Raw genomic sequence first — 16,918 nt, forward strand, 5'->3', positions numbered from 1 at the left:
AGGCTTATGCCATGAAAACAACTTACAAGAGAGTTTCCATGTTCTTTTCCCTTCTGGTCTGATGTACACAGCATAGTAGTTTGAATTTATATGTTGCAGATAGCAGAGCCACAAGACAGAAAGTCTGGGCCCTGAATTGGAAAGCTTTGTAACAGTTAGGAAAACAGTTTGGGATTTTACATATGTGAGAAATAAACTCGTACTATTCCATTGAGATTTTAGGGTTGACTTTTTATAGCCAGTAAACTAGCATTATCATCACTAGCATTATCTTAACTAATATATTGCATAAATGTTAGCCTCAAATATATTAAAGACATCGCTTTCTTCCTCATTGAACTGTGATCCTCTCCAAAATAGAATCCTAGAATAAATAGGTAGTCAAATACAGTGAGTACATTCTAAATATTATTTTTGGGTTGGATTGGATTGAGTCAAATCATGTTGAATTGGATTGAAATGAAATAGATTGTACATAAAGTGGTAATAAACCATCAGAGAAACCATCTTTATCAGAAATAATAAAGCTTTCTTCCAGCTGGAAGGACCATGGAAGTTTTCAAGCTCTTTGAAAAGTGGCCTTTGATCTGAAACTTGAAGAATTGAATTACTTTGGATATACAGTAAAGAAAATGATGTTACAGGGAAAATAAATAACATGAGCAAATGACACACGAACAAGAGAAGACAGTTTAGTCTGACTAGGACATAGGGTAAGTCAGTGAAAAAAAAAGTTTAAATTTACTTCAGTTTAGAAATATTTATTGGACACCTGTCAAGATGACAAATTCTTGAAGAGATAATTTAAGAGAATAATACATACAATAAGGAAGAAATATATAATAAATACTATGAGAGAACAAAGAAGTGACCCTCAAAGGAGACTAGAATGAGTTTTGAAAACAGGTAAGTTAACCGCATTCCACAAGCATTGAAAGCCTCAACAACAGGGAAACACATTGAAGGATTATTGCATTGATCCTTGAAACATGATCAGTGAGTCTGAATATTTTGTAAATAGTTGGAAGTTTTCAAAGAATTTTGAAGGGCCAAAGAAAGACATGAGAAAAACACTGCTTTAGGAAAAGGAATCTTAATAGTGGAGTGGTTGTAGGGACAGTAGCAGTGAGCATGGAGACTAAGAGTCCTGTTATTAGACATCTGTAATTGTCCATTTAAGTAGTTGTTGAGGGCCTGTGTCTAGGACCTGTGTTTGGGTAGTACAAATGTATAGGAAAGGATGGATTAGTGCTACAGAAGAGGTAGAATCAGTGCTTTAATTCCTTGGGTATTGGGTGTGAGTGTTTATCAGTTTGGATTAGTGTCAACTGTGACTGACAGAAAATACCAAATGAAATGAAGTTCTATTTCTCTCTTCTAAATGTAGGCATTTCAGCTCCATCTATCTTGCTGTTGGAAATGAGGTTTTTGCTTCCTGGTTCAAAATGGCTACTTGAGCTCTTGCCATCATGTCCCCATTCAAGTATCTGGAAGAGATGAAAAGCGGCACAGCGTTCCACTTTAACGTTTCTTGGATATCCTATACACTAACATATTGTTGCCAGAACATATTCATATGTCCACACCTAGCTGCTACAAGGGAGGTAGGAAAATGTAGTCTTCATTCTGAGAAGTCAGTGTGCCTTGCTAAAAACCAAGGCTTCTCTCATTAAGGAAGAAGAAGAAAATGGATTATTAATGCTGTCTTTGGCACAGGGGCAAAAGAGTGATCATGAAGTCCTGGAAAATAGTGATACCTTATCTAGTGGACTGCTGAAAAGATTGGTTAGAACTAGGATGAAAAATCCAGGTGAAAAATATAAATTTTTGAGTCATTCTCAATGAAATAGTAGCTGAGATAGGTAGAATGAGAAAATCTTCCCAGCTGTGGCTCTCCAGATAATTCAAGTTTCAAACTTTTCCTTTGTTTTTTTATTTAAATAATGAGACTCTAGTTGCCTCATCTGCACAACTCAGATATACTCATAATTCACTGGCTCCACTACTTATAAATTATGTGACAGCACCCATCATGTGAATGATCAGCAAATACTGAGTAGACCAGAATTTGAAAGGTGGACAGAAAGATGTTGAGCTGCTAGTATATGAAAAAAATTAATTAATAAAACCACCTGGCCTTTTCCTAAGACTTGCCTCTGGCCTTGTGTCCCACCACACTAATTGATTCCAATGGGTCATTTTGTCTGCTTTCCCTGCAGCCCAGTGGGCGTTGCACTTTGCCTAGGCTTTGTCCCAGCAAATAGTGCAGGTTCCCTGCATGAGTTCTCTGGATCAGTTTTCCTGTTTCAGGTCTCATGTGCTGTTCCCAAAGGTTCCTTGGTGGCTATACTTGGACTTGCAAATGTTAGGAGTGTCATCGGGGGCTTTTGAACTCTCCCTGCTGGGTCAGGGAGGGCTCTCTTTTCCCTTTCATGAGTTGGCTCAGAATGTAGAGGATGGAGTGTGCAGATCATGCTTCTTCAGACCATCTTTTTTTTTTTTTTTTTTTTTTTTAAATTTCAACCAGATTCAAGAAGAATTGTGCCAGGGCTCCTGGTTTCTTTTTCTGAGCAATTTTCTACTTTTTATCTTTGCCAGATTCCCTTTCTGCCTTTGGTTGCACATACCCTCCCCCCCAACCCAATGCACCATCACTAACATTAAATAATATAAGTAATGGATATTATATATTGAGCAAAAAGTATTGTTTTATATGCATTAACATATTTAGTCTTTTTAACAGTCTTTCAAGGAGGTTATTCCCAGTTTTCAGATAAGGACACTGAAGTGTCTTTTGTGTCTTTTTTTTTTTTTTTTGAGCATTTGAAAGATGAAATTATTTAAATTTGGGATTCAATTACAGGTTGCTGTATGTTTTCCATTATTTCACATTGCCTTTCAAAAGACAACATTTCTGCTTGTTTCCTTTCTTTTCATTTGACAGCCTTGCAGAGTTCAAGCTTAAGAGAGATACAAAGAGATTTTAGTCTCATTCAAAGCTGTCAGTTACGATTGCAAGTTTTGTGTGACATGAGATTAATCCCGTAATTGACTAACACTACTGATTTTAGAAATTATCAATTGTTTATCAACTGTGGTTTAAAAATTGATTCATTGTATCAATACCCTTTTAGTATTTTGAATACAACATGTACAGTCTCCTAATTGCTATGATTTATGGGAGGCCAAGTGACCCTGGGCATGGACTTGAGCTTTGGGGGTCTGAAGTTTCATCTATCTGTTTTAAAACATGAACAGACTCTACTACCAAGCTGCTGTATAATATTTATGGAAATTTTCTATACCTGACTGCAAGATGATAGATAATATTTTAAAAAAGTGAAATACAAGAAGTGTCCTAACTGATGAAATAGTCATCTCATAAAGTTGTGATGGGAAACATTCGTTCATCAGACATAGTTACAGTGCTTCTTCAGTGAGTTGTCTACTCGTCAGAAATCAAATTGTTTTTAAATAATTGGCATTATTCTATCATTATTTATTTGTCTTAAAGTTACCCCAATATTTTCCTTTAAAAATAATCACTTACATTACTATGGCAATGCCAATTGCCTTACATTTTTTACCAAGTAACTTAACAGATACAGTATGCTTTGTTCTTTGACCCTGATTTTGGCAAGCTGTGACTTTTAGAAAGATTCTAAAAGAGGTTAGAGCAGGGGATTCTCTGGAACTGGAGAAGTTAATTCATTGCAGTATTCAAGTAACCAAATGGCCAATAGAAAGGGAATAATTGGAAAATTATGGCATGCTTATTGAAAGGACCACTATGTGCACAGTAAAAATAAGAATGGAGAAAACAACTCAGGACATAATGTTTGGTGAAAGACGCAGAAAACAAAATATAACTACACTGTTACAACTGCACAGATTACAGCTGATCTTTTTGTCCCTTTTCTTTGTTTTCTACTGTTGCTATTATTTTAGTTACATGATTCTTGAAATCTAGGGACTATTTATCATTAAACTTATTTTAAGAAAAATGGGGAGAGGAGCCTGAAGGATGGGTATTCCTATAAAACCTGTGAATAGCATTTCTAAATGGAGCTTCACATGTCTTTCTCTCTTCATAGATTTATTGAACAAATATTTATTAAGTACTGTGCCCAGTAGACCAAGTGCCTAGTAGACAAAGCACATTTACCCTTGAGGTATTTTTAATTTAGCTAGGGAGACAAGGTTAATTGGAAAATTACAAATTTAAAATATATGAAGAGATTGTTGCAGCCACAAAAAGGCTAAGGAGACATGACAACAAAATGTAATGTGGGATCCTGGCTGAGATCCAGGAACAGAAAAAGGACATTAGGTTCAAAACATAGGAAATCTGAATAGAGTGTGGACTTAAGCTAATAATAATGTGTCAACACTGGTTCATTGTGAGAAACGTAGTAATGAAGGATGTTAACAATAAAGGGCATTGGTACTGGGATTCTATGGGGATTCTCTGTACTATATGTGTAATATTTCTATAAATCTAAAACTATTCTAAAATAAAAATAAAATAAAAAATTCGAAAGACAGAGACAGAGAAAGAATAAAGAAAGGAATGGCACCAGACTATTATTTTCTCTTCTGTTTCTTTTTATTCTCCAACTTCAGTGGCCTTTCCCTCTCCATCTCATTTTAGATTTTCCTCCTATGTTTAACCTCTAAATATTGAACACCTCAAAGCTCCATTCTGTGTCCCTTTTGGTCTCTCTCTACATACTTTCACATTCTTCTTGACCTGTTCTAAACTCATGGTTTTAAATATCACTTATATACCAAAGAATCATAAATGTATATCTCATCTTGACCTCTTCTCAAATCTCATCTTATATCCAGCTGCCTATTTAACATCTCCTCAAGTTGCTCACTAGCCATGACAAAAGGAAGTCTTCACGTTTCAAAGCTATTCCTCCCCCAGTCTCCATGCCATCTCAATAACTGTCAGCATCTAGGCAGACAGGCCAAAAAAAGGTGGTAGTTATCCTTGATCTATGGTCTTTAACTTTCCTCATCAGCAAGTTCTATTCACTCTTCCTTTAAAATATATAGGAACTATAACTATATGTATATATTTTACATTATATGTGTGTGTGTGTGTGTGTGTGTAGAGAGAGAGAGTCCACTGACTTCTACTTTCACCAATACTATGCTAGTTGAAGCCACTACCATCTTGCTCTTGGACTAGTACCTAACTTATCTGATCTCATTTTGGAACTTTCTCCCCACACATCCCCTATGGTTCACCCATAATGACCACTTTGATGTCTCTGGAGAAAGCCACTCCTGCCTGACTTCTTAGGATCTTTTAATCCACCTGAAATATTATCACTGTGATTTTCAGAAGGCCAGATCTTTTCTGTCATTTACATCTCAGATCCCAAAATTTCAAAGGCCGTCACTATTATACAATCTAATGTGTCTTTCCTGTCGTTCTCTGTTACCTCACCTTCTTTAATTATACTGCAGAGTACTTTTCTCTGTCTAAAATTCTTCTTACAGTTTAATACTTTTTTTTTTTTTTTGCTTTTTTTCTGTCTCCTTCCAGTAGAACGTAAGTTCTTGGAAAATAAGAATGTTGTATTCTTTTTTTTTAATTTTAAACACTTTTTATTGATTTATAATCATTTTACAATGTTGTGTCAAATTCCAGTGTAGAGCACAATTTTTCAGTTATACATGAACATATATATATATTCATTGTCACATTTTTTTCTCTGTGAGCTACCATAAGATCTTATATATATTTCCTTGTGCTCTACAGTATAATCTTGTTTATCTATTCGACATTTTGAAATCCCAGTCTATCCCTTCCCACCCCCTGTCCCCTTGGCAACCACAAGTTTGTATTCTATGTATATGAGTCTGTTTCTGTTTTGTATTCATGCTTTTTTTTTTTACATTCCACATATGAGCAATCTCATATGATACTTTTCTTCTTTTTCTGGCTTTCTTCACTTAGAATGACATTCTCCAGGGCCATCCATGTTGCTGCAAATGGTGTTATGTTGTCGGTTTTTATGGCTGAATAGTATTCCATTGTATAAATATACCACTTCTTCTTTATCCAGTCATCTGTTGATGGACATTTAGGCTGTTTCCATGTTTTGGCTATTGTAAATAGTGCTGCTATGAACACTGGGGTGCAGGTGTCTTTTTGAAGTAGGGTTCCTTCTGGATATAAGCCCAAGAGCAGTATTCCTGAGTCATATGGTAAGTCTATTCTTAGTCTTTTAAGGAATCTCCATACTGTTTTCCACAGTGGCTGCACCAAACTGTGTAGGAGGGTTCCCTTTTCTCCACAGCCTCTCCAGCTTTTGTCATTTGTGGACTTTTGAATGATGGCCATTCTGACTGGTGTGAGATGATACCTCATTGTAGTTTTGATTTGCATTTCTCTGATAATTAGTGATACTGAGCATTTTTTTTTCATGTGCCTATTGATCATTTGTATTTCTTCCTTAGAGAATTGCTTGTTTAGGTCTTCTGCCCATTTTTGGATTGGGTTGTTTGTTTTTTTTCTTAGTAAGTCATATGAGCTGCTTATATATTCTGGAGATCAAGCCTTTGTCAGTTTCATTTGCAAAAACTTTCTCCCATTCTGTAGGTTGCCTTTTTGTTTTACTTATGGTTTCCTTTGCTGTACAGAAGCTTGTTAAGTTTCACAGAATGTTGTATTCTTGATGCTTAGAAAACTGCCTGACAATCATAGGTACTCAATAAGTGATTGCTGAATTAATGAAAGTGACAAATAAGGAATGGGCACTAATGTTCTGATACTCAGGGAGATGAGAGATTATAGTGGAGATACAAGATCAGGTGAAGTTTCTTGAAAGGAGTAAGAATTGGTAAGGTTTGAGAATTGAGTAAGACTAGTCAATAAATAGGTAAACAGTGAATTCCAGGGGAAAAAAAGTGTAGAAAAAAGGTATGAGAGAGTAATAAACATGGTGTACTTGAGGGCAGCAGGTGGACAGAAATTTTGTAGATTATGACATCAGAATGAATGGTAAATCCAAATTGCAGAGATTCTAGAACACCAGGTTCAGAATCAGCAATGTTAAGAATGTTCCTCCTGTGATTTTCAACTCCAGCTACCTTTGAGCCTTTTAATCAACGTCTCATATTAAGCTTTTGGGTGAAAGTAACACAGGCTGCCCTACCACCAACTTGTTTTCTCTCTTCATCTCCCAGTGCAAGTATAATTTTGATGTTAGCTTGCTTGGGTCTGGCCCAGTGTATAAGGTGATTCTAGGTTATACCTATCTTCTGTGGTCGGAACAGTCATGTTGTCACCAAGTTAGCCAGGACTATCCTTGATGGTGATCTGAATGTTTTTTTCTAGTTTTTGTGGTTAAGTTGGGGGTCACATAGGGTAAAGGAATTTAAATGAGTGTCATCCTTATCTCACAACTTACAGAAAAATTAAAAAATGGCAGAGATATAAATACTCTCAAGAATAACTTCTCCCTCTATACTTTTAAATGAAACTCATTGAAATAAATAAAAGAGTTCACTATAACTTTGTTTTTCCCAGCTAGAGAAAAGCAGTTTCTTTGGAAAGCAACTGTCCGGGCCCTTACTATCACATTAAAACCAAGTAACCACAAGATCACATGGGCTCTAACTACCTTTCCCATATATTTGGCTCCATCTTTTCTTGTCATAGACCACCTGACATAATTGTTCTGACCCAGGACTTGGGAGCACATTTTTGAAATGTGTACACTTATGGTTTGGTGTATTTTAACTGATGGTGGAGTTTTGTTTAAAAACCTCCCTTCCCCTGCTGGTTCCTTTTGTGAAGCTCCTGTATTTGCTTTTCTACTGTTTCCTTCCCTACCATACCAGCACACTCTCAGTCATTTCTCTTTTTCTTTTTTTAACATATCAGTTTTGTTTAATATATATGTATTTAATTAAGTATAGTCAGTTTACAATTTTGTGTCAATTTCTGGTGTACAGCACAATACTTCAGTCATACATGAACATACATATACTCATTTTCATATTCTTTTTCACCATAAGTTACTACAAGATATTGAATATAATTTCCTATGCTATACAGTATAAACTTGTTGTTTATCTATTTTATATATATATTAATTAGTATCTGCAAATCTCTAACTCTCAATTTATCCCTCCCCACCCTTTTCCCTCCCTGGTAACTATAAGTTTGTTTTCTATGTCTGTGAGTCTGTTTCTGTTTTGTAAATAAGTTTTTTTCTTTCTTTTTTTTTATATGCCACATATAAGTGATAGCATATGATATTTTTCTTTCTCTTTCTGTATTACTTCATTTAGAATGACATCCTCCAGGTCCATCCATGTTACTGCAAATGGCATTATTTTATTATTTTTTATGGCTAAGTAGTATTCCATTTTATCAATCTACCACAGCTTCTTTATCCAGTCATCTGTCAATGGACATTTAGGCTGTTTCTGTATCTTGGCTATTGTAAATAGTGCTGCTATGAACATTGGGATGCATGTATCTTTCTGAATTAAGGTTCCCTCTGGATATATGCCCTGGAATGGGATTGCTGGAAATCCCATTCCTGGGCATATATTCATTCAGTCATTGCTCTTGAGTTTCTTTTACACCAGATCAAGAGACCACTATGATTTGCACATGGAGATGCTCTGCATTTGTGTTTTCTTTGAACCTAAGATAGTTCAGTTATATAACTCTGTCTTACAGCTAGTGATAGGGATTTTCTCCTTAAAGTAGCTCACTCCTAAACATTTGAGTAGGAAGCCGGACTAGATGGCAAAAATCCTTTCCAACTCTAAGACAGGAATCAGAAAACTGCAGCCCACAGACCAAATCTTCTGTCTGTGTTTGCAAAATAAAATTTTCTTGGCACCCGCACCCATTCATTTATAGATTGCGTGTGGCTGCTTTTGTGCTACAACGACAGTTGAGCATTTGGAACAGGGACAGTACAGCCTTCAAAGCCTACAATATTAACTGTCTGACCATTTGCAAGAAAAGTTTGTTGACTCCTGTTCTATGGCCTCACACTTTTTAAAGTGGCATCCCTTCTCTGTGCCTCAATTTCCTCATCTGTACAAGAAGAGATTGGAGCAATGAACTCTATGTCTCTTTCCAAATCCTGAGATTCTGAGTTTTCTTTTGAAACTCACAAGTTCTCAAACTGACACAACAACAACAACAAAAAAAAGGAGAATAGAAGTGAAACAGATTTTCCTTACTATCAAAAAGGAGCCTTTGCTATGTATATTTCCTCATCTGGCTGTGATGACGGCTTTTATTGTCAACATGATTTTTTTTACTAGATACCTGGATTTCTCCCAGGGACTGGTTGCACAACAAGTAAAGGGATCCCAATTCATAGGCAAAGAGAAGCAGAGAATACAGTGGAAGCTTAGGCTGCTTTCTGTTCACCTGTTTGCTCTGAGGAATTCTGAATTGGAAATCAGATGAACAACAAGATGATTGTTGAGAATCTGGCTGGGAGGCATTAAAATGGAAATCTAGCTCTTCTCTTGGTGCCCTATCTCTGATAAGCCCCTGAAGTACTATAGCAGAACTTTAAATGGGGTACCTTTTAAATGTGCTGTCCTGTCTTTCCAAATTGCCAAGCAGTATGAGGCCAGATTGGGCGTACAAGGGCATTTGAAAATATATTACATAAAATGCCTTTATTTTCTTCAACTCTAGCCTGTAGCTATCATATTTTGTAATTTATAGGCATCAAATGAGCCCTGCTCAGGCTGATTGATTTTTTTGTAGGGTGAATTTGGATTATTCACAATGCATGTCAAAGAAAGCTAACGGAAACTCTGCAGTTCCATCATTCTAATAGACTTGATTCAGATGGTCTGATTGTCTTACTGCCTGCTAAACTCTTACATAATTCCATGTCTGAATGGATAGGGTAGCTGAAGAAGCAATGATTGGAGATGAAGAGAGAGCAAAGTTTTTTGCAATTTTCTGATGGTACAGAGACTTTCAATGCCACTTTTGTCAGTTGCTGCACTCTTAATTATCCAGGGGCTTCTTTTTCTTTCTTCCTTTTAAATGATATTTATTGAATTGATGCTTCAGTCAGACTGTTAGGTCTTCCTTATAGGGATATGTGTGTATGCCTGTGTGTGTGTGTGTGTGTGTGTGTGTGTGTGTGTGTGTGTGTAACGGGCAGGTAAAGAAAAGACGTGAGTCAGAGGTAGAGATAAGTGATGGGGAATTCAAATAGGCTTAAATACATAGTTACTGTCTATTTCTCTTCAGTAGAAGTATCTTAAGTGTTTTTTTTATATTTAAAACTCTACAATAATGTCTTTTACAGGTTAATAATCTATTTGAAAATAAAGAGGAGGGAGGTTGCTGTTGCATTTTGTAGTATGACTTTTGCGTAGAAAAGAATTATTTTATGTACCGACACTCTCCTTGCTTGGACAGCCAGGACACAGTACTTCTCTGCTATCATCTTAGTCTGTTTTCTCCTTTCTTTTCCTATAGCTCAACAGAATTCACCAAAAATCCATGAAGGCTGGTGGGCATACAAGGAGGTGGTCCAGGGAAGCTTTGTACCAGGTAAATACACATATATTCTTGTCACTTTATTTTTAAGAAAAGAATTTGAATGATATATAATATTATTTCCAGAAATTTGCATTTGCTATCCGGCATTGAATGTATTGCAAAAGGCAGCAGAGTCTGACTTATATGTTTGGTGAACACTCCATTTAGAGAAAATGTATTAAATGAGTAGTAATTTAACCAAGACCATGTTTTTCCATCTGAGCTTACATCTTAAGGTCTTTCTATCTACAGGTGGCTGTCAGGGAGTGGGTAATGGAGAAGTCAGCATTGAAGTTCTATATGCTGAAATTTGGTTAAGTGACAAAGAGCCATTTTTTTTTAATGTTAATGAAACAGGAAGTCTGGAAAGACTGACCATGGCAACTGGCAACAGGCTTGCTGGGATGCATGCTGTCACTGATGTCACTTCAGTAGCTTTCATGATCAAGACTTAGCAGATTGGGCCAAGTACCAACTAAAAATAACAGGCAAAGTGGATGCTGTCAGCATGGGGAGAGAGGACTGAAAACTGGTTAGAGCCAGAAACATACCGTAACTTTAGTTCTGAGGCAAGGTAGAGGGTCCTTGTCTTCCCCCAACAGCTCTTATCCTAATCATAGTCCTCATTCTTCTTGAAAGACTTTGGAGGGAAAGAGGCAAGAGAAAGAGTGTGAATGTTAAAGCAAAGGACGGAAGGGAAGGCAGGTGAAATATTTCAAAATATTTTTAATTGCTTAGATGTGAGACGGTAAGAAATAAAGCTCTCAAAAAGAGTCAGTGTGTGGTTCCAACTCAGGCACTGAAAACGGAGGGCTCCAAGTGTCACTTGAGGTCTTTGTAGTTGGCGGCAGCTGGCAAGAGCAGTGACCCAAGGTCACCTAGTTCATTCTTGGCTGCTATGTCTCTTTTTCCTGTTTTTCTGTAGAAATCATTACATCAGCTGTGCAGAGCTAAGCAAGTCGCTAAACCCCTCTGAGCATGACTTTTCAAATTTGAATTGTGTGACACGTATATGTACTCTTGGAACTTCTCAACAGGAGGCAAGCAGGCATGGTAAGGGAAAGTGGATGACCCAGGGAAAAGCCAGCTGACTGCCATAAGTCAGCATATTAACTTGATAAATTTACTATGGTACATTTATTCCTTGGCCCAGTGGGCACAGAAACTGGGTTTGATTAATTCACTCATAAATGATCAGGTTTCTAACAACACTGTTATAATAACTTAATTGACACAGCTGTGTTCATATGGCATGATACAGATACATGACATTTTGTACTTACAAGTGGGGGCATCTCTTTCCAATGGATAGAATCCTCGTGTATTTTTTTCTCAGGAATCTGCTTATTATATTCAAGATATCCCAGAACTTACATTTATAAGTACATTTCTGTGCTTTCTGATTATTAAATTTGAGCAACGTAGGGCATTCTGTCAGATTATGATAAGTCTTGTTAAACTAGTAATATCCTCTGTAGTGACTGAAATGCTCATGGATAACACTGGATAGGTTCTGAAAAAATTTGCTTTTCTGCGCTATATTTTTTTGATGTTCCTCCCTGTTGCTGCATTCTTTTTTTACATGTATTCAAGGCCGTTTTCAGTTGATTGTTGATTCTAAGACAACCACAAGGAAGAAGTTTTATCTTTCCTTTAAGTGTTGATTTAAAATCATTTAGCTTTCCCTCAGTTCCAGTTTTAAATGAGATAATATGTATAAAACCTGCTACACGGGGAGCAGTAAGGTGTGCAGTGCTGAGCACGGACTTGAGTCTGGGCTCTATAGCTTCCCTATGGCAGAACTGTCAGCAAGTTGCCTGCCAACTCTCAGTCCCCTATGTTCTTCGTCTGTTAGAATGGAGATTAGGACCAAATAAGCCTTATGAGGTTTTCTGAGGATTAAATTGCATAATGTAGGTAGAGTGCTTACGGTAGAGTCTGGTGCATGGTGTAAGTCAGTTCATGTCGGTTCCTGTTGGCATAACTATCATTATTTTATCAGTAACAACATAACTACATATTTTATACTTCTCTTTTTGAGAAAGGCAGAGAGCTGTATATTGGAAAGGGTAATAATTCAAGTGATGGTCTCTCATGATACTAGAACATGGAAAGTGCTTAATAAATGTTCCTTGAACTTGTAAGCTCAAAAAGAGTCTCTACACAGTAGTGGCCATTGGAGAGGTAACTTACCATACTCTGGATTTAACAGCCCCAAAGCCCTTATGCTTCTTGGTTAAGAAAACTGGTAACTGATGATCTCACTTTCTAAACTTTTGGAAACTCCAATGCTCTTAAAAAATATAAGAATCATAAAAATTTGTGAATTAAGTAATTGGACCTGAGGGTCTAGCATCTGACAGACTCCAGAAGACCCACTTTATCTGAATTGTTGCAAAGGCAATGGTCCCTATAGCTCATATTATCATTACTGAATATAAGGTTAAGAATGTTCTTTGCTTTGCCACTGGGGTATTTTTTCAGGTTATGGATATGTAAAAGAGAAGAGAACCTCATATGACTGGATTATTTGGACAAGTTTTATTGTCCCATAAGTTTTTTACAAGAGTGTCCAGAAATGATTCTCACTTGGCATAAATGTTAATCTGTGATTCCAAAGAAGACTGTGGTGGATAGAAATACATGATTTCTTCAGCAGTGTCAAACACAGGTTTGATTTAGCATCAAAATCCCTGACTTTGGCCAGTTCAGTAGTGCTTAAGGAGTAGCCACCTGATACTGGGAACCATGTGTGGGACAGTTGATAAAAAGCTAATTGACACATGATTCTTATTCAAGGACAAGCCGACAGTCTAAAGAGTCATAAACCTGTAACTTAGTGTAAGGGCTCTAATAAGGCTTATGGAACATAAAAAGGAGGCCATGAAGTGTTGGGATTCAGCCTGCCAAGTGTTTAACAGATTTTGTTGTTTACCTGTGCAAATCCAACATCACCTATAACCAACAGTCTGCCTTATGAACAGAGCCCAATTTTGTTTGAGTGCTTATCCTCCACACAGCCATGTGCTCAGGAACGAGCCCCTCCCAGGCCCAGAAGGTTACCCTTGGCTAATACCTACACCAATCATGGTGATTTCAGCCTCTTTTTCTTTTCAGCTTTGTCATGATGGCTAATTTTATGTGACAACTTGGCTGGTCCACAGTACTAAGATATTTTATCAAACATTAATTTAGAAGTTTCAGGAAAGATATTTTTTATATGAGATTAACATTTACATTGGTAGACTTTGAGAAAAGCTGTTTACTCTCCATAATGTTGGTGGGCCTCATCCAATCAGTAGCAGGCCTTAAGAAAAAAAGGCTGAGGGAAATTGTGGTTCCAGAAGTTTTTGGCCTTGAGCTGCAACATCAACTGGGGCTCTAGCCTGCTGACCTACCTTACAAATTTCAGATTTGTCAGTCTCCACAACCTTATGAGCCAATTCCTTAAAATAAACTTCTTTCTCTGTATACAGACACACACACACACACACACACACATACACACACACACACACACACACACACATTCTTTTGGTTCTGTTTCTCTGGAAGACCCTAACTAATACACAAATATGGACATGAACATATGATAAACAGTTCTATCCATGGCTTGTGAGGGGAAGTCTGCTCAACAAACTCAGGAACAAAAGCCACACTAAAGATGGCAGAACAGAAAGTTGAAAAGAACACAGGTTGTTTGACCCACTTGATCACTGAATTAATCATAGAACTGCCTCATCATTTTTTTCTCAAGTGAGATAAAATATCTTGTTGTTGGAGCCACTTTGAGTCAGGTTTTCTGTTACTTGCAACCCAAAGCATTCTTCAGATTCATATTTCTCAGTACAAGGGAGAAGGAAGAAAGGAAATTGGAACTGGGTCTTAACAATCTTCAGGATTACCCAAAGTGGATAAGGAGAAGAATGTGAGGATTACCAGAGTAAACAGCACTGGCAAAGAGGAGTCAAAATGCACTTTGGGTTTGGGGTGTGCCGGTACCTCTGAGTGTCTAAAAGGCAGGATACACTATGGAGCATGATGAGTGAGGAGGCCAGCAAAGCCATCAGGGGCCAGGCTGTAAAAGTCTTTGTGTTCCATAGGCAAGAGCGTAGGCACAGTCCCTTTAAAAATAGAGGAACTATAGGACATTATTAAGCTCTGGGGAGATACAGTCAAATGCATATTTTAAAAAGCCAGCTATGGGCCAAATGGCCATGGACATGTCAAAATTACAACTATTTACAGTGCAACTATTGATGAAAAAGACTGGAAAACTAGCATAAAAGATCTACAACTAAAGCTGTAAAGAAGGAATCACAATAAGATGGGGGGGGAACCGAGATGCAGTATAGTCAAGACCCATATCCCCAGGTGGGTGACAAACAAATGGGAGGATAAAAACAATTTCAGGAGTTCTCCCTAAGGAACAAGGGGGTATGAGCCCCATGTTAGGCTCCCCAGCTTGGGGATTCTGCACCATGAAGATAAGCCTCAGAATGTTTGAAGGCCATCAGGACTTACTTTCCAGTAAGCCAACAGGCTGTGGAAAATGGAGACTCCACTCTTAAAGGGTGCACACAAAATCTCACACACTTCAGGACCCAGGCCAGAAGAGTGATTTGAAAGGAGCCTGAGTTACACCCATCCGTTGATTTAGAGACCCTCCCACAGAGGCAAGAGGAATTCACCCTGGGGATGCAGACACTAGTGGCAGTCATTTTTGGGAGCTTGTTCTACCTCAAACCATCCGGTTCTGGCAAGTTCCATTTTGGAATCCTCCCTCTAGCTTATTAGTGCTGAAACTGGCCCTGCTCACCAGCAGGGTGGCTGTCTTAAGACCCCCTGAGCCCACAGCCACCCAGCAATCTGGCTCTGACCCCAGAAGGCCCAGGACCTAGCCCAGCACACCAGTGCACTGACATTAGCTCTGGGACCAGCTTCACCAAACAGTGGGCAGGCACCAACTTCAGGATCCCCAGGGCCCTGCAGCCAGAGACACTGGGACCCAGATCCACCCACCAGTGGGCCAGCATTAGCCCAAGGAATCCCTGGGGCTCTGCACAACCACTTCATGACCTGGTCTGGCTCTGACCACCAGGGAGTGGTAGCCTCCTCACAAGGCAGGGCTGGCAATGAACCAGACTGGGGGTCAAGCACACCTACCAGACTGCCAACAGAAGGCCCGTGCAGCTCATGTAGGGGCACACCTAGAGCATATATCTCTGTTGATCAGAGGTGAGTGTACTGCTGGGATGCCTAGGACGTCTCCTACAGAAAAACCAGTTATCCATGGTCAGGAAACATAACCAACTTTCCAAATACATAAAAATTAAAAGTAGCAAATTAACTAAAATGAGTCAACAGAGAAATATGTTCCAAATGAACAAAATAAAACCACAAAGCCAAAGAACTTAGAAGAAATTTTGATGAATAGAGTGTGAAGTTAGAAGTTTTAACAAAGAGTTAGAAAATGTAAAGAAGAAACAAACAGAGTTGAAGAATACAAGAAGTGAGGTAAAAAATACACTGGAAGAAATCAGTAGTAGATTAGAGATACAGGGAAACAATTTGGTGAGATGGAAGACGGAGTAGAAGTCACTGAAGCTTAACAACAACAAAGAAGAATAAAAAGAAATGAAGAACGTTTAAGAGACTTTGGAAACAACATCAAGTGTAGTAGCATTCTCATTATAGGGATCTCAGAAGGAAAAGAGAGAGAAAAAGGGACAGAGAACATATTTGAAGGCATAAGAGCTGAAAACTTACCTAACCTGGGAAAGGAAACAGACATCAACATCCAGGAAGTGGAGACAGCCCCGAACAAGGTCAACTCAAAGAGGACCACATCAAGACACAGTGTAATTAAAATGGTAAAAATGAAAGATAGAGAATTTTAAAATCACTAAAGGAAAAGCAACAAGTTACATACAGGGAACTCCCATAAATCTATAAGCTGACTTTTCAGCAGGAACTGCAGGCCAGAAGAGAGTGGCACAATATATTTAAAATGATGAAAGGGAAAGCCTGCAGCCAGGATTACTCTGCTTGGCAAAGCCTCATTCAGATTTGATGAAGAGATCAAAAGTTTTACAGACAAGAGAAAGCCAGGAGTCCGACACCACCAAACTAGCTTTAGAAGAAATGTTAAAGGGACTTCTCTAAGCAGAAAATAAAAAACCACAACTAGAAATATGAAAATTATGAAAGTAAAAAAATCTCATTGGTAAAGGTTACCATATAGTAAATTTGATAAATCAACCTCATATAAAGCTGGTAGGACAGTTAGAAGATAAAAGTATTAAAATCATCAATATCCACAATAAGTAGTTGAGTTATTTACTACACAAAAAGATGTAA

General features: G+C 37.8%; 1 protein-coding gene across 4 annotated transcripts in view; it reads left to right on the plus strand.

Annotated features, from left to right (window-relative positions):
- Positions 1–16,918, plus strand: part of CA10 (carbonic anhydrase 10) — a 531,376-nt gene that overhangs the window by 74,392 nt on the left and 440,066 nt on the right. For all 4 annotated transcript variants that reach the window (XM_010955755.3, XM_045517201.2, XM_045517200.2 and 1 more), the window contains one exon: positions 10,496–10,570. In XM_010955755.3, coding sequence (XP_010954057.1) covers positions 10,496–10,570 — 75 coding nt within the window. The remainder of the gene's footprint in view (positions 1–10,495; positions 10,571–16,918) is intronic.

This window comes from Camelus bactrianus, chromosome 16 (genome assembly GCF_048773025.1).
Source record: "Camelus bactrianus isolate YW-2024 breed Bactrian camel chromosome 16, ASM4877302v1, whole genome shotgun sequence".
Lineage (NCBI taxonomy): Eukaryota > Metazoa > Chordata > Mammalia > Artiodactyla > Camelidae > Camelus > Camelus bactrianus.